Source organism: Botryllus schlosseri, chromosome 1 (genome assembly GCF_051294905.1).
Source record: "Botryllus schlosseri isolate E-star chromosome 1, Bs_hap1, whole genome shotgun sequence".
In the NCBI taxonomy this organism is placed as follows: Eukaryota; Metazoa; Chordata; class Ascidiacea; order Stolidobranchia; family Styelidae; genus Botryllus; species Botryllus schlosseri.
The window spans coordinates 39,512,375-39,537,038 of NC_137236.1; the positions used below are offsets into that span (position 1 = coordinate 39,512,375).

Sequence of the window (24,664 nt, forward strand, 5' to 3'; positions counted from 1 at the left end):
CTCCGTGCAATCGAGCAAGATCCTGTTTATCTGAACACAATATTGGCTTCATGAGGTAAGATGACATCATCGTGACGTGATCATGTATTGAAATCGATAATCATATATTTACAGTACAATAGTGATTTGTTACAATTATTTGATTGTACACAATGCATACACTGCATTGGTTCTAGTCGCATTCCTGAGCATGATCTCTCGTTAAAATCTACTCATGAATATTCTTTGTATTGTATAAAGTAGAGGTGGTGAAAGTAGTCATCATCGATACCCAAGTAGAAGTATTCAAGTACATTTCTACTAAAGTAGTATTAGTGATATACAAGTAAGTAAAAAAGTAAATACTCCAGGCCAAAGAATTAAAACTGAAGTTATACAGTTTTTCAAACTTAGATTAGAATTAGAGCTACACAGTTTTTCCAAATAAAATTATAAGTAGAGCTAGACAGTTTTTTACAAATAAGATTAGGATTAGAATAAAAGCTACACAGTGTTTTTCAAAATAAGATTATAATTAGAGTTACACAGTTTTCTTTTCAAGTAAAATATTAATTAGAGTTGCACAGTTTTTCCCAAATAAGAATAGGATTAGAATTAGAGCTGCACAGTTTTTTTTCAAAAATATAATTATAATTAGAGCTTCACAGTATTTTTCCAAGTCAGATTAGAAATAGAGATATACATTTTTTTCTAAATAAAATTATAATTAGAGTTACACAGTTTCTTACAAATAAGATTAGGATTATAATTAGAGCTTCACAGTATTTTTCCAAGTCAGATTAGAAATAGAGATATACATTTTTTTCTAAATAAAATTATAATTAGAGTTACACAGAATTTACAAATATGATTAAGATTAGAATTAGAGCTACATAGTTTTTTTCAAATCAGATTAGAATTAGAATTACATTTTTTTTTAATAAAATTATAATTAGAGCTACACAGTTTTTTTTAAATAAAATTATAATTAGAGCTACATAGTTTTCTTCAAATCAGATTAGAATTAGAATTAAAGCTAACGTTTTCTTCTAAATTAGATTGGAATTAGAATAGAAGCTACACAGTTTTTTTTTTCAAATTGGATCGGAATTAGAGATATACAGTTTTCCAAAATTATGGTACATTAGGATTAGAATTAGAGCTACAGTGTTTTTTCGAATTAGATTAGAATTGGAATTAGAGCTACACAGTTAGGGGTGTTCAAAAATGATTTTTTTTCAGATTCTATTGGCTATTTGATGAAATTGATAGGTTACCTAATTGAAGCCTGAACACCAAATTTGGTTCAATTCCAACCAGTAGTCGCATTGCTACTGGAGAAAAATGTTTTTTCATTTATTATGTAAAAATGTTTGAAAGAATTCAAAATTTTCTGTTCATCCCATGAAATTGTTCGTTTTTCTCTAGAAACGATGTTCACCAAATTTGGCTCAATTTCAACCAGCGGAAGCGGAGTTACTGAGTATAAGTATATTGCCTTGACGTGCAATGGCTCGGACACCGAAAGACCGAGATGCTTAGGAAACGGCCTAGGGCGCCTTCAGAGCGTTGTGAGGTATCGTACGCAGCTCATATTGTTTAAAATAAAATGAAGTTCATGATCATGATATTTCTTGTTGTATTTGTACTACTTCAATAACATATTACTTCCGATGCCCATGTTAGTGAGCACAGCGTTGTACTAACAGTAAGTTTTAATACGGGGCTGCTCAACTGTGTAGTCTATTTTGTCTCGAAATTGCATTCTCTCTCCTGAATGACTGTACGATGCAAGCAATGCGATGGTGACTTGGCACAGGATTTCCCTGTAAAATGCCGTGTACAAATATACATTTTCCGGAAAACAATAAACTGGATTATAATTTGAATTAGAGCATAGAAGCATCACACAAATTAGAGTATAATTAGATTACTGGCATTTCGCTCTAAATTAGTGAAATTAGACAATTAGAATTAGAATTATCTAGTTGTCCAAGTCTGATGGTGAGTAACGATGTGCTTCTACTTCTTAAAAGTAAGAGGTTTATATCACAATTTCACACATCTAATAATGATTAAACCTACCTGTGACGTCATTATTCATTTTGCGTTAGTCGCGGGGACGCATCTCGCAATTTAAAAGGTAGCCAGCACCGATGAACTGCCGAATATTTGCGAACCGTCGACTAAAAATACTTTTGAAAACTATTTATTTCGAGTATCGTACTTATAAGTAGGGCTGGGCACAATGATTCTAGAATTCAAATCTGAAACGAGTATCAATTTTAATGATTCGAGTCGAGTAGTAAACACGATTTTTTTCGAGCACTGAAATTATACGCTCCTAGCCACTGAAAGTAAATTTATCAACGAGAATTATAGTTTCGATTCTAATTTTCACTGTTGAAGATTGGAACAAGCCTTGAAATCTTGATTGGCCGGTTCGCAGCACATTTCCGAATTCATGATCATCCCACAACATTGTCACCAAGTACAATGAAATCGGGTATGGTCAAAAAATATCAAAGTATCTTTCATGTGACGGATAACAGGCATTATGTTCTTTGTGGTCGCATGAAAGGTACACATTTGAACTTTGACATAGTAGGGGAGAGGAGGCCAAGATGGGACACTTTTCTGATAATTCAAGGCCACTCAAAGAGTAATGCCTTCTGAGGATTAATTTAGGTACCAATGGAAAGCCTGTGATCTCTACTTTCTATGACGATGGTCTGAGTTATATTGAACAACATACTGATGGATTTCTTGGCCCTCAAAAATTATTGCTCAAATGTCTCAACTTACCCCCAGGTGAGGGTAAGATGAGACACACTGTGTTTAAGATGAGACACCGAGCAATTCATGCTCATTACACCACCAATTCGTCCCAAATGATGAACCAACCAGCAACACCGTGAATAAAATATAATAATCATGAAATAATTCATTTCTAAAAAGAATTGGTACATCATATACAAATATAAATGACATCGAAAACCAATTAACCATGAGATCCAGCAACAATAAGAGTGTCGCTGTTATTTTGTCTTGTAATGTCACATCTGGTAAACTACTAGATAAATAATACATTTTGTGTGCCTTCAACAGTAAATTTTTAGTCTTCCGAGGCCTTCAATTGAAAAGCCCTCTGATATCCATGTCTCATCTTACCCCCATGATTTTGTCTCATCTTACCCCCATGATTTTGTCTCATCTTACCCCCACACCTCAATTAACATATAAATTCGAATAAAAAAATTTCTGTCAGTTACTTTTCAGTGGTAAGCGCATGATTACAATGCTAATATTGTACTCAACCAGCTCCAGTATTCTTGTTTTATAATATTAAGTGCTATGATAGGTATGCCCTTACAAACATATGAAAACATAGTTTTTGGCATTTTTCTGCCCAACCTCAAATCTGTTTGCCTTGTTAATATGGTAGGACTATGGAATGATATTATGGGAACAACATAGTTGAAGGAATCTGTCCATCAGAAAATTTTTCTGTGAAAAAATTGCATGTCTCATCTTGCCCCATGTCTCATCTTGGCCTCCTCTCCCCTACATTTTGTTATGACGTCATAACGAGTGATACTCGATTACTCGAAGCGTATTACGTGATTCAGAATGGAATTACTCAGGTACTCGATCTTGCCCAGACCAACTTATAAGATCTTACGTTTTCCACTTTCACTTGAAGTAGTTTAAATAAGTCTTTTAAAGAGCCAGTTCTACTTGTAATCGCGTATAAATTCAATTCTACTTCTACTTGATTAGCAAGGCTGAGTACTTCAACCAGCCCTGCATACACTCGAGACTCGACTCGCAATATTGTAGACCAAGGGTGTTGAAAAAAATATAGTTTTTTTAAATTTCATCGGCCTAGTTGTCAAATCGCCAGGTTACCTGAAAAACGTTGCACACCAAATTTCACTCGTTGAAATAATAGTATTTACGGTGACCGATTTCGTCACACCGACATGACCAAAAATCGTGTTCCAGGTATGCCTGAAGTGGCAGCGGTGTATTTTCCGCTTGTTTTGATCTTGACAAGGGCCTATGGTGTGGTTCGTACAGGGTTGTAAGACTCGAGTCACGATTTTCCGATGACTCGACTTGATTCGAGTTATTTTGTCACATTACGGAAATGACTCAACTCGACTCGAGCCAATCTGCGCATTGACTCGACATGGACTCGAGTGATTGCGCATGACTGGAGCCAAGTCATATGACTCGAGACGCAGACGGCCAAGACCGGCATTTCATTGCAATTTCTAAGAATAGTAACCTAACCACACTATTGGAATTTCGTCTGTTGGTACTGCTACTTGAAAATGCGACCAGAAACTGCTAAAGGTGAGGAAAATTAGTATATTATAAATGCGAACCATTCGATATCATCAATCAGAGTTATAAAATGTGGGTTTACCAAGATTTCAACAGGAAACTGAGCAGTCAATTCAATGACTTCGACTCAACTCGAGTCATAATACTGTGACTCGGACTCGACCCTCTTTTCGCTGATTGGACTCGGACTTGACTGTTGGTGAATTGGAAATGACTCGACTTGACTCGAGTCAAAACTATAAAAGTGAGATTGACTTGTGACTCGGTAGGGTGGAGTGAAAAATGAAAATTTTTGAATTTCAAAAAAGGGTCTTGATATGTTCTACCCACTGCCACATCCTACCCACTGCTTCAGTGCTCAATTTTACCTATAAAATCAGAAATTTGCTTGTAACTTTTTTTCTGTTCATTTTTAAGAGTAAGTTCTATGGAAGTGAGATAGAAACATCTTGCTTCTGCATCTTTTAAACCCAAAACTGACTTTCTAGTGTAAGTGATGATCCAGATATGGTGAAATTAGCTGTTTTTGGCTCGTTCGGTGAAATTGCACGACCACTATAGGGTGTACGAACCCAAAATTATGATAGAAATTATTTGTTTACTATTTGGCACCACATATCAAGACACTTTTTTGAAATTCAAAAATTTTCATTTTCACTCCACCCTAGTGACTCGGAGCCTTGTGACTTGGTTACAACCCTGGGTTTTGATGAAGACATTGCCAGTAAACGGAAAAAAGATATGGTACGGATTACCTGAAAATTGGTCCACTTCATTGAAATCGACATGTTGAAACGATAGCGAGATAATTTTCAAATAGATTACTTAACACACTGAAATTACCGACCACGAAAAGGAAATGACCTGACAAGCAGGTAAAATACAGGTAAATATATTTCTGAAGGGAAGTATTTTTTGTCGGACCAATTTAGATTTCACGAAATCGATCCCAGTTATGCAAGACATACCCCTATTGGAGACGCAAGATAAGGAGGCATTGATAACACAAACTTTAAATTGAAAAATCTGTGTTGATGAACTGTGCATTGTATATTTACTGAAAATATCAAATAACATATTTTATATGTTTTTCCCAATAAAAATAGTAAAACTTGAGATTCCGAAACACCATATCAACTCTACTTGAATTGCAACAGAAAGTCATTCCGTGCAGATCTGAAAAGAATTAGCGCGTTTGCACACGAAACACCTCGAATTATGCTTGATTCAGGCGTGAACAAGAAATCATTTTACCCCTGATATCTGTTATATAGTTAGACCATGGTTACTTGATTACCCACTTGCGGATAAGGAATAGGTGACAGTAGAAGATAATAGGATAAAAGAATCGGTTAACTACAATTCAACGTTCCAGTTTGAAGCAAACTTGAAACTTTATATTTATGAGAGGAAAAATATTATTAACTGATGACCTTTTCCAATTTACAATCTGATATCTTCCGCAAATCATCCATCTCGGCAAACAGTTGTTCATTATATTCGACAAATTCTGCATCGAAAAGTATCCCGAGAAATCCCACGTCAGCTACGCGAACAACGTGGTCGAAATATAGAGTCGATTTCTGTGAAAACAATGTCACTTATTACATCACAACATACGAACGAATCATTCTAAGAGATGCGATCAAGCATGAGAGAATATTGCCACTACATGTAGCCGCTGCGGGCAAGGCGATGAGATCTCGTTATCAGAACATAGCTTGCAAAACGAGTCGTTTGAAATTGTGCACATGACCATGCAATCGCTACACGAATTATATTGACTGAGACGTTAATGGAGATATATCAGCTCCCTCCATATCTATTTTGAGCGAAGTATCACTAAATTCTCGACTCTCCGTAAAAACAATCACTGGTCATGGTCTCTCTCTCTCTCCTATTGGAAGTACATAAAACTTCTACTTGACAAACTGTAAATGGCGAAAAGAAAATTAGTGAGTCACAAAATATGACAAAGTACAAGTAGAAGTAGTGCGGTAGAAAATTTGATTTACTTGAGTTAGTGCGGCAAGTAGTGTAAATACTCGAGTACTCGGAAAAAGTAGAAGTTCCATCTCCGGATTTGAATTGATAGAATACTCCCAATCATCCTTTCATTGTATCGCACGGTTATTTAAATTGGGTAAAGTCGACTAAAGTTTGATAAAAGGTGATTTGAATTGAGTGAAATTAAATATCCGATTTCAAATCGTAGCCTTCTCTCGGGTATGACCTGGTGATGATATAGTCAAGTGCTGCTTATGCCATAATAAAGCTCATAATTAAGTCATAAGCTACAGCCTGGCTACACTACACCGTGAATCCATTGCTGTATGTGACTATTATGTTGCTTTACAGCTTTGTAGTGAAGTCGGTGAAATAAACAAAGAACCAATCATCAACATGAACCCGTTCATATAAAATATTAAATTTCGTCTCACCCATGGTACCCCCCAAAATCAGCGTCAAATTTTGCATTGTGATGGAATTTGGCATTGTGACACACCAATGCTGCCTGGCTCTGGCTCCTGAGCTGCAGTATCGTTTTGTCAGACAACATTGTTGCGTCACAATGCCAAACTACAACACAATGTAAAATACGAGGCTGATTTTAGGGGGGTTCCAGTGCCACGGGTAAAATAAAATTTATATTTTCATAATCGGTACAGCAATAGCTTTCGATTGGTACCCGTTTTATCAAATTTCCCACTGGGCGAGCCGGTCAAAATTGACCTTAGATTGCCTTTGGTCAAGTGGAATGGATGAAGTAACCCAAATGCAGTGAGCCGTTCAGTCTCACTGTGTCCACCACTATCGTGAATTGAACAAAGATCCGATCATTAGTAATGATGTCATCATTCCAACCTTGATGTTAAAGTGACCGCTTACACCGTCAGTCATGTCGATGACATCTTCTCCGTTCTTTAAATCAAACCAGCTTCCCGCAGACAGCTTGACAACCTGAAAATTGTTCAGAAACTCGAGTATTCCATCAACCAAAAAATATTGTTACGTCATATGAGAAACACAGTGATGACAACAGCCTCGGAAAACGTCACCGACACTGATTTAGCGGAAAAATTATGCGTCATAAGCCAAAAGTCACACTGGGTAATACATAACTGTAAGCACCGCAAAATGTATTCCAGCATTTACACTAATTCAGGAGACATTTTTGAGGGATTTTCTTCTTTATAATCGGCGCACTAAATAGGACAGTTTGTCATTGCGAGCATGTATATAATTATATATATATATTAGGGTTGTCCAAAATTTGGAAAATCTTAAAAATACCCCGTGATTGTGTCTCATTCCATAGATTATTGATAAAAAATAACAATGAGCCTGAAAGAAGCTCACGGGAAAGCCGTTAAGATTTCGGCCAAAGCGTTTGAAAGTAGCTGCCCAAGAATGGGCGTGCCACCGACCATAGAACGGCGAGAAGACTAGTAATCAAATAACCACGGCCCTGGATTGGCTAATTGGCTATGCTTCAATGATCACCACAGCAACAGCTTTCTGATTATGTGCTCAAGGAGTCTGCTAACGGTGGGATTCTGAAATCGCGTTCTTGCTAGGTTGGCAGATGATGATTTAAGAATAATTCAGGACATGCTAAGGTACGAAATACATGATGAACAATCAACAGCTGCTTCACAAAAACTTCTACAGCATGACTGCTTTATTGGAAGGAAACGGCTGTAGCCTACATGCCGTGTTTTCATCGAGGGAAAGCAAAGGCGCTTATGCAAGCGGTAAACGAATTCCCCGTTTGGAAAGGATCCATCATCAGTGAACACAAATATAAAGCTTGACAATGACACGATACCGTAATTAGTGTGATCTTATTAGGCTCAAGCTGTAATATATAGGTGACGTTTTGAATGATATTGGAATCGGCTGAATCAGCGGGTTATGCTTGGCACTCAGATGCTTACAGTAAATTGAATTCACTTGTAAGTGTTGCTAAAGTCCCTAATGATAACGCACACTCGCACAGGCTATGCCCAATGTGGTATGTCAAAGTCCCTATTGATCCCGCAGAAAATAGGTGTAAAGATAATCACAGACTATACTGCATAGTATCCATCATAGTTTGGACATGATATCCAGCATTGTGCTTACTTTACACCTCTTTTCTGCAGCATCATTAAGGACTTTGACAACACTTACATGTGAATTCAATTTGCTGTAAGTATAACTGCCAAGCACAACCGGCTGATTCAGTCAATCCCTAGAGCATTCAAAATATCAACTATATACTACAACTTGAGTCCAATAAGCTCACACAAAGTATAGTGTCATGGTCTAGCTTTATATTTGTTTTCACTGATGATGGATCCCTTCTGAAACGGGGAATTCGTTCACTACTTGCATAAGCGTCTTTGCTTTCCCTCGATGAAAACACGGCATGTAGGCTACAGCCGTTTTCTTCACAATAAAGCAGTCATGCTGTAGATGTTTTTGTGAAGCAGCTGTTGATTGTTCATCATGTATTTCGTACCTTAACATGTCCTGAATTAATCTTAAATCATCATCTGCCAACCAACCAACAACGCGATTTCAGAATCCCCACGGGTAGCAGACTCCTTGAGCACATAATCAGCAAGTTGTTGCTGTGGTGATCATTGAAGCATAGCCAATTAGTCAATCAGGAGCCGTGGTTCTTTGATTACTAGTCTTCTCGCCGTTCTATGGTCGGTGGCACGCCCATTCCTGGGCAGCTACTTTAAAACGCTTTGGCCGAAATCCTAACGGCTTTCCCGTGAGCTTCTTCTGGGCTCATTGTTATTTTTTATCAATAATCTATGGAATGAGACACAATCACATGGTATTTTTAAGATTTTCCAAATTTTGGACAACCCTAATATATATAGAAGGGTAGGTCAAAAATAACTTTTTTTCGGATCTCCGGGATTCACTGATTACATCGTTAGGTTGCCTAAAAAAACGCTGCACACAAAATTGGGCTAAAGTCCTACCAGTAGAGGACGAGGCAGAGGCAGTTGAAATTTATTATTTTTAAATAATAATTACTGTAATCCTCATGAAATTGTTGAGTTGTGTACGAAAACGATGCAAAACAAATTTGACGTAACTCCAACCCATAGAATATAGAATAATTGATAATTTTCGGTTTTCCCACCGACAATGCTATTTTTGTAATTTAGTTAAAACTTTCAACTGCAATAACTTCGCCTCTGTCGGTTGGAATGGACCAAAAATTGTCATGCTTCCTTCTTTTAGGAAACTGAACAATTTTATGGAGTTGGCAGTAAAAGTTGAAAAATTAATTTTTTAATTTTGGTTTAATAAATTCAAGACTTCAATTGGCTCTGTGTCAGCTTATACCAGGGTTGTAATGACTAGAGTCATGACTCGACTCGAGTCTGACTCGAGTCACGATTTTCTAATGACTCGACTTGACTCGAGTAATTTTTTCAAAATACGGAAATGACTCGATTCGAGTCAATCTGTGTATTGACTCGACTTGGACTCGAGTCATTGCGCATGACTCGAACCAAGTCATTGACTCGAGACTCAGACGGCCAAGACTGACATTTCATTGTAAATCCGAAGCCAACACACTATTGGGATTCCGCCTGTTGGCACTGGCACTTGAAAATGCGAACAGAAACTGCTAAGAGTGAGGAAAATTGGTATATTTTAAAAGTGAACCGTTCGATATCACCAAACAGAGTTTTAATAAGTGGATTTACCAAGACTTTATCTGGAAGCTGAGCAGTGAACACGATGACTTGGACTCGGACTCGAGTCATAATTCCATGACTCGGACTCGACCCTCTGCTCACTGACTTGGACTTGACTCGGTGTGGAGTTGAAATGACTCGACTTGACTCGAGTCAAAACTATAAAAGTGAGATTGACTTGTGACTCGGAGCCTTGTGACTTGGTTACAATCCTGGCTTATACTGGTTGTAATCGAGCCAAATTTGGTGCGCAGCGATTATTTACCCAACCTAACAATTTAATCAGTTAATCCCCGAAATCTGGATAAAAAGATATTTTTGAACCATCCTAATGTAGGTTGCCGGAGAACCCGGCCCTTGGAGAACCCGGCCCTACCAACCCGGCCCTTGGAGAACCCGGCCCTCGGTGAATTCCTCGGGAATTTTAAAATTAAGTGTATTCACAAGTATTAATATGAATTAATAAAGTAATAATGTTATTATCAACTGATTTGTCAATCTTGTAAGGAGGTCAGGGCATGCGTAGGTCACGCAGTCACGGCGTGATCAGATCACGTGATCACGCTTGCGTGGTCGGCTCAGTGTTGAATTGACTTGGTGCGGGGCGGACGTGCGACGTTCGACATACTCGTATCTGTTCATGACATCGCATTGGGTCTTATCGCATTGTACATTGTGTGTGAATGTTCAGATGAAAAATATATCCCAACGATTGTTATTGCTCACATATCAACCACTCGTGGTCTGCTCGTTATTGCAACTGTAGGTTGAGGTGGGGCGTTAGGGTTGGGTAGGGTAGTTGGGAAAGGAGACATTAGGGTTCGGGGAGTGGGACATTAGGGTTGCCGGAGGTGGGATATTAGGGTTGCCGAAGGTGGGATATTAGGGTTGGTGGAGGTGGGATATTAGGGTTGCCGGGGGTGGGATATTAGGGTGGCCGGGGTGGGTTATTCGGGTTGCCGGGGGTGGGATATTAGGGTTGCCGGGGGTGGGATATTAGGGTTGCCTGGGGTGGGATATTAGGGTTGCCGGGGGTGGGATATTAGGGTTGCCGGAGGTGGGATATTAGGGTTGCCGGGGGTGGGATATTAGGGTTGGTGGAGGTGGGATATTAGGGTTGCCGGAGGTGGGATATTAGGGTTAGGGTAGGATTTTAGGGTTGCCGGAGGTGGGATATTAGGGGTAGGGTTAGGGTTGCCGGGGGTGGGATATTAGGGGTAGGGTGAGGATATTAGGGTTGCCGGAGGTGGGATATTAGGATTGCCGGTGAATACTCCGAGGGCCGGGTTCTCCAAGGGCCGGGTTGGTAGGGCCGGGTTCTCCAAGGGCCGGGTTCTCTGGTAATCCTAATGTATATGTGTATTGTATAATATTGTATGCATGTATTATGAGCAGACCTGATATGGCATGATAGTCACTTCAACTATACTGTTATTATTGCAAAACAATTTGCCGATGCGATGTCAGAACTCACTGTGTTGACGTATTGCTAATTAGATGGGCGCTTTCTTTAGGACTTGAAATCATCTTCCGCGTGCTAATTCATGTCTACATGCGCATTCTAGAATTGCCGCGATCCCAGTAATGCCGCTTGTTACCGAAGGTAGTCAGTGACGTAGTACTTCTACTTTTTGAAGTACACAAGTAGTTTTCGACAACTTCTAGTACTTACTCAAGTAAAATTAATATTTCGCTACTTCCACTTCTACTTCATATTAGTTTGCCACTTACATACTTTTCACTATTTACAGTTTGTGAATCAAAACGATTATATTATTCCAATAAAGATAGAGAGAGAGAATGAGACTAAAAAAATTTTGTGACGTTTTTTGCCGCGTATCAAAAATAATTTACCTATCACAAAAGTTAAAAATGTTCGGAACGTTCGTCGTGCTTTGAGCAGAATAGATATGGAGCGACAAGAATGTTTTCATGGAATTGTTGGTCAGTATTATTTATGTAAGATCATTTCATAACATACTTTCGCCTATATGACACGTTTCATCGCAGTAAATATGGCTCAAAAAATATTCGAAACTATCTCATCGTAATCTTGCATTCTAGCCGCACAACGAGTGTTCAAACAGGGAAAAAATGGTCCTTGACTTTTTACCGCTAGACCGTTGAGCGTCAATCGCCTTTGAAACCGTATAAAACCGGTTTTAAATATTGTAGTCGAATTTCTCCTCATGCACGGTATCGCTACAGTTGGTTTTTTAATTAATCTTACTTCTTTTGTCCGAAGCACATGCCCGTAAAAGTGTAATAGTACGAAGTAAAATTAAACGTGAATGGCATTTTACGATCTATCATATTGTTGCTTCACGTAACAATCATCGCGCAAATCGTTTCTACCGTTTCTGATACAACTCTGTATTGCTTCCGCCTCGACTGCGGGTCTTAGAATACTGCGGAGGTCATAATTCTATGACATTATCTAAAATAGATATCTGGGGTAAGCAAAAGTTAAGAGCCGCTTCTATGTAGCAAAGCTATCATTTGCATCCACGATGCGGTTTAATTCTCCTGTGTGGAAACTTTGTACTGAGCAGCACGAATCCATCTCTCTGTACCATCAGAAGGGCCCAGTTTCCGGTTTTGACAGACAATGACAGCGCATTTACAACTGCTTCTCACGACTACTTACATTGTTGCTTACTTGAGTAGATTTTAGGGTCGCTACTCCTAATTCTACTTGACGTAGTTTTAGGACGCCTAAAAAGGGATTACTTCTACTCGTGCTTAAGTAGATTTTACCTTCGCTACTTCTACTGGAGTAGATTATTTGACTACCTTGATTAACTCTGCTTGTAACTCACACAGTGCATTTTGCAGCGGCTCGTGGCCTTGGAACACGCAACTGCGACATGATTTGTAGAAAATATTGATGCTTATATTCTGAATTCATTCGAGTTGCCAATAAACTTGATCACCGACGAACTGACAGGTTTTGAGAACGCCAATATCTAACTTCAATCAATTGTGTATTTAGTTGCAAGCTGAATTCTGTGTTTAGGTCACGGCATGCGCTAAGCACTCAAATTGCTGCTGCTACTCTACGTGACTCACCATTTCACTGAATCCGATTGCATAGTTCGATATTAATGAGACGTAAGAATACGAAAACATCAAAACAATGGTAAATGTACGTCTTGTGGATGAATGCAGATGACATGTAGCAAAATGCCTTCTCTAGCGACTATGACGTAACGGATCGTGAGCGATGGTAACGTCACATGTCGTGCATACCCACATAAAATGACGCCTACACTTGTTAGTACGCAACTACATCTTAGAATCGAACTCACATCCCAATGCAAATTTCCAGATAGCGACTCAACCTGACGATGTCCAAGTACCGAACGTAGCGCTGTTGCCGAGATATTACTGTTGAACTGCAAATTCACTTCCTGCACCTGAAACGATGGAAACATTATATGAAGTGTTGACTAAACCAAGGTGTGAAAGTCAGTTTGGCATCAAATCATCAGCGTCGAAATACAAAGTAACTGAGCCGTAATCTATTCGCTATTGAAGGATCTTCAATGTAGCCTACATTACAAAGTGATATCTAAAAGGTGGTGATATCAGCGACTGTCAGTGAATAAAATCTCCATTGCGAGTGCTTACGACTAATGTCATGTAGTGATATCATGACATTCATTACCAATATATTCGGAATAATTTAAAAATTCACATTCCCAAAGTATTTGAATTCCAAGAATATGAGTCGATCCCAGATTTACATAATTGTGGGTGTGAGCCGCAATCCCTTACATATTGAACGTTATGAATAAATAGGTCATATTGGAGATAACTGGAAAAGTTTTGACCAACATCCATTGGAAAATGATTCGACAAGAGTAATGTTATTAATATAAAAATACCAGTATGTGTTCTCAAAATATTCAAATGATTCTGCAAAGATCGAAAGTCAATACTTACATTAAAATGATTTTATCAAGACGCCAGCAAGATTATACACAATGTCTACAACCGAATATGGGAAAATAGAGATTCCTCCATGAAACCAAACCAATCTGTCTTGGCGCACAAGGACTGAGCAGGCGATAAGCAACACTGTCGTTGATGCATTGCAAGAATACAAATAATACCAGGGGTCAGCAGCGTTCAGCCCGCCCATTGTTTCCCTCAGGTCCAGATTCAGTTGCACATGTAAGAAGTTTGCGAGAAACCCTACCTGTTATGTTAGTCGTTCTCAAAGATTTTGGACACGCCACCTTGACGTAGTGGAAAATTTCGTGTCCCCGTATCATCATATCAAAAAAATAATAAAAAGTGCAACAAGAATACTTGCAATCCAAATGCATAGTCTGGTGGTATATAAGGTTATGACTGTTGAGAGATCTTTAAAATATCAAATTCAGACTATAGACCAGGGTGGCAAACCTTTTCAGCCAGAGGGCCACCGGAGATTTACGAACCATTGCGCGGGCCACTTGAATACTGATGACCTGTTAGTAGTCGTACCATAAGAGCGAACCGTATTGGGTAACGGTGAAAATAAGACTTATATTACAACGCATAAAAATCGATAGCAATTATGTCATAAAAACCCAGTAATAGCCGCGCAAAGCGAGTAATTTTTTTCAAGTTATGAATGAATTCCGTCAATAATAATGGTACTTGCATTTATTGCTTGTCACCCCCGTATACCACTGGGCTCATTTGGCAAGGACTGGATTATTCAGGACGTGGACATATCAATATCGTAGATTTTGTCGAACATGCGTCTATCATTTTGTGCCAAGGTTTCGTCGCCAACAATTTTTCTGCGAATGTTGATATGTAGACGCATGTTGGACGTCACGTTCTCTCATAATTGCGAATATAGCTAGACTCAGGGTGGAGCCCAATTCTTCTCCTCAACTAAGTACTGCTTAAATGCGAATCTCCACTCAACTAAAAATCGATTGGTACTCAGCGTTGAGTGCGCGCCAATTCTCTCTGCTCAGCTAAGTATCGATTTCCAGACGTCGTTTTCCAAGATAGCGTTGCCAGATTTTTTTCGCCTTCGACTGGACACACGTGAACGATTTTGTCATGACAACACGACGCTGTCGTCATTATTTCGTCACTGACGTAAAAACTAGACGCAGTTCTCACTGATTTATCTAAATGAAATGAATAGCCTCAGCTGATCCACACTCTTTGAAGATGACCCAATAGAAATATATAAATCCTTGAAGATACCCGGAACGTTCCTATGCCCCACAGAAGTATATTTGCAAGACGCTACAACCCCATTCGAAATATATAAAGATAAGTTCCACAGCAGGCGAACACGTAAGTGCAGGCCTGAAATAACAAAAGAATGCATCTATATCGTGAACATAAATTGAAAAATTAACATATTTCGAGGATTTCTTTCCAATTGAAGCTCCTCTTTGAACCATTCACTTGTCCCCTCTACCATTCAACTTCCCGATATAGCTAGACCCACCCGACATTTTCTCCCTTAAATATCCAGTATCTCTTATTGCTGCTATCGCCTAAACTGGCTTGAAAGTATAGCGACTTCATCCTAACCCTGATAGTACCTGGAACTCTATCTGCTGAGGTTCATGCTGGGGGTCTTTTCAAGATGTTTCATATATTTAATTGTGAAAAGAGCATGCGTAATAATAATAATCGTTAAGCTATATTATTCATCTGAACAAGTCACACACAATGTAGAATGCGATAAGACACAATGCGATGTAATGAACAGATAGGAGGATATCGAACGACACGCAGTTGCGATCTTTTTTTATACTGACATCCACCTCGGCCTAGAGTGCCCGATCCCGATGTCACAGTTCTTTTCGATGTTGATCTTTTTGAAGCCACGTCCCTTTCTAGCTCCTTCCATTCCTTGTGAGTGCTTTCCCTTTGTCGGGTCTTTTTCTGGGCTTTTCTGTCGCCGTAAGAACGGCGACGGCGGGGGGATGCTAGCGCATTGAGACTGCAGAAGTTACCGTTCCGGTATACCGGGATGCCGTACGACAAGAAGTCGAAACGGTACAAGATAATTACAAATACAATTATAAACACAACATCCGTCCAAGCGCCACTGATTTCATTCGCTCAGCAGAACCTCACATCACGAAATAGTGTACCTATATCAGGTTATCAGCTATATACGACAGTACCGGTACTACGGTATTTGGCGGGTGTTGCCTGCAGTTGGCTGCTCGACCGTGAAAATTGACACTTAAGTCTGGTGGTGCGCTGACTTAGATTTGAGTGCCGATCTGGACGCATTTGAGTGAGTATACTTTTTGGCGTGAGTTGAGTAACGAAATCGTTGCTGAGTAGAGAATCGCTACTCAGCAGAAAAATTGGGCTCCACCCTCAACAACGTAAATTGGGCGTATTAAGAATTTACCAGGGTTGCAATGACTAGACTCGAGTCACGATTTTCTGATGACTCGACTTGACTCGAGTCATTTTCTCAAAATACTGAAATGACCCGAATCGAGTCTATCTGTGTATTGCCTCGAGTGATTACGTATGACTCGAACCAAGTCATATGACTCGAGACGCACACAGCCAAGACCGACATTTCATTGTCATTTCCAAGAATAGTTAAGTAACCACACTATTGGGATTTCGTCTTGGTATTGGTACTTGGAAAAGGGAGGAAAATTAGTATATTATATATACGAACAGGCGCGTATCCAGAGCGCGAAAAAGGGAGGGGGTTTGCGTCACGAAATTGGCTATTGTGACGTCATCATTGCGATCACTCGTCTCCACGCCGTGGCGAATATTTATAGTTTATTAAGAAACAGAGATTTGCGGTGAGTGGGAAGATGTACGAATACGATACAGACATTGCCTGAAAATCGCGTTTCTTTCACGGCATGATTGAAAGAAATTCGTAAATGCTCACATTTAGTCATGCGCCGGCAAACGCCAAGCGCCTAGTTCCGGCCAGAGATGCGCGATTTTGTTGGTTTTTGACGATATTATGCGCACGTCGCCGCGCACAAACAAGCGCGGAATAAGGTGGTAGCATAAACGAGGGTGATCGCGATCGCCACAGAGAGGTGTGGTGTGAACAGTGTACGTCGTACACGGATGTGTGCTTTTCGATGGCTTTACTAGCCATACGGCTGGGCGTGTAGTAGCCTACGCGCGAAGATAATTAGACTTTAATTGCAAGCACGCAAGTCAGTCAATTAATACAGAGTACACACTGGGATAATAACTAGATCGACAGAGAAACTTGTCACCCGATATAATTAGGTTAACTTTACTACTAGGCCTACTCAATTCTCCCGTTCAGCGACAACATAGGCCTGTATTTGGACGACAGCAAGCCACCTAACAATCGAGAACGTGGATTGCTAGGCTTGTATTTTGAAATGTGAATGTCGATCGTAGGCCATTTCTCGCCAATAATCGCGAATACAATGTGGATTTGAGAATAGCATTGTCGTACTGGTGCCGTCGTGTCTGCGTCTCGCTGATCAATCAACACGCCGCCGCGTGCAATTCTTAATTAGGATTTCAAAGCGAGCAGGTGGAGCGAATTCGCGAGCGATGTTGATTGCCGACAAGTTCGTCTTTGCAATTACGTATCGCGTCGGCCAATTAGATTAGATTTTCCTAAGATGCATCTCTCGTTTTAGCAAGGCGAGAGAGAAATCGAGGGAAGAAAGTTGAGAACGTCAGCAACCGCCACAGCTGAAATGTAGCTGACCAAGCGCAGAATTCGTATGGAATTAGCGAATTATAATGACCTATTTTATCCTTTCGACTAATTCGGCGCATAATTCCAATATTTTGTAGGGGTGTTAGTCCCCTTAAATAACATTAAGACGCCATATTCGCCTTCTCATACGTAAAAACGAATATGTTAAACTGATAAATTAGCAAATATTAGAAGCTATATTTGACATTAATTTTTAGGATTTTGAAAAGGGGGGGGGTTCCGACCCCCTAAAACCCCCCCCCCCCCCTGGATACGCCACTGTATACGAACCATTCGATATCACCAAACAAGTTATTAAAAGTGGGTTCATCAAGACTTTAACTTGAAACTGAGCGGTCAACACAATGACTTGGACTCGGACTCGAGTCATAATACTTGACTCGAGTCAAAACTATAAAAGTGAGATTGTGTTGTGACTCGGAGGCTTGTGACTTTGTTACAAGCCTGCAAGATACTAAAAGCAAGTAATAGAGAGACAATAAAGACAAATATCTACTTCGTGGTCTTAAAAAAACATCTATGAAAAATCAAGCAGGACACTACCTACGCCAATGCGTTGGAATTGATATTTTAGTTAGCAACATCTCGTATTCCGCAGTCAGGATAATCAAGTTTATGGTTGGCCTTGCAAGTTCAAAATAAATTTCTTGAGTAATTTATTTTTTGATATTATAACTAATATTGAGAATTACCTCGCTAGTCATTCAAAACCTTCTCGCGGGCCACATGTTGGCCGTCCCTGCTATAGACAGGCCAATGATTATCAGCTAGCTAAATCAAGCGATGCAAGAAAAAATTCCAGTTGATGTCAAAAATAATCATTTTCAATGGTAGCACGTATAGCATATACACATTTTAGCGATTTTGGTGTCCAATACCTTCCGTTTACCCACTTCTGGCCATAAGCGAAATCAAAAACCCATGGCGCGGCTCTGTTCTGTAAGCCATTTTGATTTAGATCCTCATTTCTAATATTCAAAAGGCATGTAAAAATCATGTCCTATGGCATGAGCCTATGAGGACATATTTTATTTCCCCATATCGTTGAGTCTTACTACGCTCTTTGTACAGTAGGGGTGTTCAAAGAAAACATTTTTCTTCAAATTTCACTGGCTACTTGATAAATTGAAAGGTTGGCTAAAAAACTCAGCATACCATATTTGGTTTAATTACAACCAGTAGTCGCATTGCTACAAGAGAAGAAAAATTTGGATTTATTATGTAGGCTAAATATTTACAAAAAAATTTTAAAATTTTCTGTTCACCGCGTAAAATTGTTAGGTTGTGTACAGAAACGGTACTCACCAAATTTTGTTCCATTGCAACCAGTGGAAGCGGATTTATTGCAGTTCAAAAATTTGGATACGAATAAAATAGTAATCCAACCAACGTAAATATTATATTATTCAAATCCAAATAACGTCGCTCACACTGGTTGCAATTGAGCAAAATTTGTTGAGCATTGTTTCTCTGTACACAACCTACCCACATCATGGGTTGAACAGAAAATTTAAATTTTTTTATATATTTTTATATAATAAATATCAAACTTTCTTCTCTTGTAGCAATGCGGCTACTGGTTGGAATGAAACGAAATTTGGTGTGCAGCCGGTAATTAGGTAACATAACAATTTTATCAAGTATCCAGTATGATTTGAGAAAAGAGTCATTCTTTAACACCCCTACTGATGCTTGACAGACAAGCCATAAAACTATTATACACTATCATACACTCCTACCTAGATGTCAAAATGTTCGACTTAATTTTTCCCGCGCATTCGATGCCGCTTCTGCATTTGACGTGGGCATACGAATCAAATCCTTTCATCATTGCAACGATATAACATAGTAGTTGTACTAGCCATATTCGTTAAACCAGGGTATGGTGAGTATGCTGCAGTTGTCCTGTATTGTTAGTAGGCCTAAACGCCATACTTGCAATAGGAGTATTCAAAAACGACTATTTTTGAAATTGTACTGGCTACTTGATAAAATTGTTAGGTTGCCTAGTTGAAGGCTGCACACCAAATTTGGTTTAATTCCAAGCAGTAGCCGTATTGGTACAAGAGATCAAAGTCTTCAATTTATTGTTTAAAAAATGAATAAAAATTTTCTCAAGATTTTCTGTTCACCCCATGATATTGTTAAGTTGTGTATAAACGGTGCTCAGCAAATTTGGCTCAATTTCAACCAGTCGAAGCGGAGTTATTGCAGTCGAAAAATTTGGATTTGAATGTAATAGTATTTACGGTGGCCAGTTCGAGAATTAGCTTAAATATTATTTTATTCAAATCCAAATTTTTCGACTGCAATAACTCCGCTTCCACTGTCGAGCCGTGTTACTTGCTAGTGCATTACTCACACGGCGCGTTGTGCGACAATTACGTTGTCAAATATTGATGCAACAACAAATTTTCAACAGCACAAATTCTCACAGTATTTGATACATTTGAACGGGAACCTAGCGTATTCTAATTAATAAATGGCAACAGTTTTCCTAATGGTGTCGAAATTAATTATGGCAAGTACGGGGAAGCGGCGCATTGAAATTTGTAGATGTTTACAGTAGAGTACGACCGAGCCCCAGCTGGTATCATGATTACACAATATACATTTATATATATGTTAATCAAAGGTGGTCAATATAGAAGGAGACGCGTGTTGAAATAGAAATGGTGATGCAGAATTATATACCGGTATACTCAAATACGAGTTGAAGCAGTGCTGTTCGAAGCAGCTCAAAACTATTTCAAGTGGAAGTCGAATTGTTGTCTTCGAAAACTACTCGAGTAAGTAAGTAGTATTGAAAAGCAATAATAAATACGCACTCATAGATCGCTAACACCTGGAAACTGAGAGCTGGTTCTGTGTTGCTACATCCCCAGGGAATTATTATGGCATAAGGATTCTCTTGCATCATGCGAAACAAATGATAGCTTTGCCATTGAAAAGTGGTTATGTACTTGTTTCGACCCCAGTGCCCCTTTCCAGAATATATGACGGTATGGCGCTTTTTCTCGTAGTAAAAGGCCCATAGTTAATGAGACGATGAACGATACGGACAAGTTGGTTCTGATACTACATTCACGCTTTGATCGACTAGGAAGGAACCTGGAAATATGGAAGATCGTATAATTACAAACATTTTGATGAGTGCCATTTACCGTGATGAAACTGATGTATGGGCAATGATGTGGTCTTAAAGTTTGCACATACCACATAGGACAGCTACATAAATCATATTGACCGAGAGCGATTAGGCATATACATTTTGCAGAATCATGGTAAAAATTCCGAGAAAACAGCCACTGAATTTCATCGTCTTGATCTTATTCATTCTCTTATCGGATTATTAAAATACTTCTTCCTGATAAACTGTAAATAACGAAAAGTAAATAAGTAATTCACCAAATAAAACGAAGTTAAAGAGAAAGTAGCTGGAAAGCAGATTTACTTGTGTAAGTAGGTACTGAAAGTAGAGGAAAACTACTCAAGTAGTTCCAAAAATGGGTAACGATGGAAAGCAACAAAGTACCTCACTGCACAATGCATATTTTGACTCAAGTCAAATCAATGGGATTTTGAAAGTGACTCGATTCGAGTCAAGTCAAGTCAAGTCACAATTTTAGCCAAGTTGATTTTTCACAGTACGAGGCATAATTGTGTTATTGCATTTTGATAGCTTTTTGAAAGTTGCCATTTATTTTGAATCGAGGGACGATATGATGCAATGCACTAGTCATCTACACATCCGTGAGATCGGTTCCGATGGTTGACAAGTAACATGAATTCATAAACTTCATTAAAATTTGATTTAAATTTTACAACAGGTTACCGACCACCTTAGGCGCTGAACTCTAATTTACCGAACGTATGCGTGATCGATACGGCATAAAGGGGTGACGTCATAATAGTCAGAATTGACGAATTAGCCGACTCGCAAACGTTCAATAGTCGGTTGTATATGGTGACAAAATTACGATACTATTAAGCAGGCCGCCTGCTGAATTGATTTCAAAATTTCCAAGGTAGCATCAATTTATTAGGTTTTAAGTACGTGCCCCAATCCCGATAATACATCTATCGCATTAGCTTCGTCGTGTTACTGAACTCGCACATATGATTATTATATATACTCGACATCTAGCGTAAGATAACTAGCCAGTCCGACTGTAGCCTACAGTGTACACTTAATTTGCGAGCTCACAATCTTCCATCAATACGCATTACGCTAACAGTCCGCCTCATGAACAAATGAATAGCCTATGCATTTTCGAAGACGGCTAATAAATCAAGTTCCATGCTCTGGACCCTGTTCAGTAGCCACAATAATTATGTGGAAGCCTGCAACACATCTTCCGATCATTGTGTTTTTGGTATTACCGCAAATAAAAGTCAATCACGCCGCTTGATTCTGTTTACAGCCAGTATGTATTTGAATCAAGTCCTCCCGTGTTATATGTCTTGTGACAGTATGACATCACAATCACAGCAGACGCAATAGTACAGGCAGGCGAGCCAGATATCATATTTCTACACAGCAGGACAATTGCTACATTTCAGGCCTATAAAAATTGACATCATTTTAGTATTGAGGTTTCGGTCTTGTTGCCTCGCATCGCATCTTCTAATTACTCGCATTCGATCAATGTATTGCTGCTGATTTGCTCACGTGAACAGCAGCATTACGAAATACATTGCCGATTTCTAAGACGCACAATTCACCAACTAGTCAAGCAGTTACATGCCTAATGGAGTTCTGGGTATGCCGCATACCGAAAAAAATTCCTAGCTATGCACGGCATACGAAGCATACCTGAGTTCAGTGCCTGTGCCGACCAAAATGAGCACTGTAAGCCTAGCCAATTATTTTTTCAAATTTCACTGGCTATGTTAGACAATTATTGTTTTGGCTAAAACAGCGCTGTACACCAAATTTGGCTCAATTCCAACCAGTAGAAGTGAGGTTCTTGCTGTATAAAGTCTTGAATTTATTATTTAAAAAATAAAAATTAAAAAAATTTCTATTTTTGCAGACATTATAAAATTGTTAGACTATCAGTAGAGATGATGCAAACCAAATTTAGCTCAATTCCAACCACTAGAAGCAAAGTTATTGCAGTAAAAAAATTTGGATTTGAATAAAATAGTCATTATAAAATAATTATTATTATAAAATCATAGAATTAGAAATTGAACAGTCTATAGAAGAGAGGTATTTTGCCATTAGATTATTTTACTACTATAGTTAGGAGCTCCGATCACTTCATTTGCGGTCAATTTATTTGTGATAGAGGAATGGAGGCCCGCCCAGTAAAACGCACAATCTTTGACTGATTGCTCACTCTTCTAAGTTACACCAGCGTATCCGAATATATGCAATATCCGTCATTTTGATCGACACCGTTACTTGATGGCTTGAAATTGACTCGTAAATTTTGGTCCGAGTCACGAGTCAATCCACATTTCTGAAACGACGAGTAAAGTCAAGTCATTTTTGCAAAGTGACTCGAGTCAAGTCAAGTTATACGAAAAGAGTGATTCGAGTCTGACTTAATCTAGTCATCCCAACACTGCCGCTTGATATACATAGCGAGCGAATACCAGTATCCGTACCACAGCCGAAAACGAACTAGGGCAGTCCATTAATAGCCTACTCACCGACGCAGTGACATCTGAACGCATGTGCCTGGAAACTGGCGCGATACCCTACGTTTTCAACCTTATCGACTAGAAAAAGCCTAGAAGTGGGCCGTGCTAAAAGTTGACAGATACAGAAACATAATAGAGAATACCGGTCTGGCGTAAATGACCGATGCAGTCGAAAAACGCCATGATTACCCGAAAAAGCAACAAACTCATCGGCTGGATCGAACTTAATCGTGTGAGAAAACACAATACGCAATTACGCATTACTGCACAGCGGCGACTTTATTTATTAATTATATAACTTGGCTGTGTCGATGTTCGAGATACAAATATCCAATCGCACGCGCAAATGGTAACTTTTCTTATTTCATAGAGCAGTATCGCAGTAAGGCATACACACTCTTATATCTTCATTTATAATCAATGATCGGGATGAAATCTGATCACCGTGAATGATACTGGGCTCATTCGCCTTTAGTAAACTTGAATATATTTCGAATGACACCCTAAAAACTGTGGGTGTGATCTGTGAATGGCAGCCTGGTACACTAATTTTGCAATTTACATAAACAGGTTAGCAATTGTGGACGAATGGAAGCGTCGTCCACAGAGGTAACATTCGTATAATATATGCTGTGGAGATGAACATCACACCAATGTGACGTCTACCAGCTTTAGATATTGTAGAAAATTGCCACCCTGCATGTGACAGGCGATATCTTATATTTGAAACGGTTGTTAATTTACGGTTCACGTCAAATATTATTTTTAAAATGGCAATAAACCTAAAGTACTGGTTCTTCAGATTATTATACCTATATTATGATTACTACTATCTGAGCAGCGTTTTGAAAAGTTCCAAATTCGTGTTGTGCAGAATGCGCATCATAAATAAACCAGAGAGACGTGACAATGATGAGCTTTGATGATCTCATGATAACTGTAAAGGTGGCATTTCAATTATAACTCAAGTAGGCTACACATGCGAATGTTCTTATGTAAAATTGCAATATAGCGTAAGACATAGTCATTCGCATAGTAAAATATCCACCGAGAACCAAATCTGTATGTGTATCGCTTGCCTTGTGAAATCGAATTTGATCGTGGAATCGGGATTTGATACTGACAAAGCCAATGAAAATGTCAAACTGGTAAGGTGAATGCTCGTTTAGTGCTGAATTTTTTTTTCCTGCTACCAGAGGAATTCATGACAAGCACTAGTCCATAACGCTCTATCTAAATTCCCTCCCACGAG

The 24,664-nt window shown here is 39.0% G+C and overlaps 2 protein-coding genes across 4 annotated transcripts in view; both read right to left on the reverse strand.

Moving 5' to 3' along the window:
- The window catches only part of LOC145436426 (protein NLRC5-like), a 233,178-nt gene that overhangs the window by 163,918 nt on the left and 44,596 nt on the right, over nucleotides 1-24,664 (reverse strand). Inside the window, exon 4 of one of the 2 annotated variants that reach the window (XM_080313782.1) lies at nucleotides 12,808-13,456. The exons of the other annotated variant lie outside the window; for it this stretch is intronic. Within the exon in view, the coding sequence (XP_080169908.1) occupies nucleotides 13,169-13,456 (288 nt within the window). The 3' untranslated portion in view covers nucleotides 12,808-13,168. Of the gene's footprint in view, nucleotides 1-12,807; nucleotides 13,457-24,664 lie in introns of those variants that run through there. 2 annotated transcript variants of the gene reach the window in all.
- LOC145436402 (uncharacterized) overlaps nucleotides 1-24,664 on the reverse strand; it is a 493,503-nt gene that overhangs the window by 4,771 nt on the left and 464,068 nt on the right. The gene's annotated exons all lie outside the window — the stretch shown is intronic.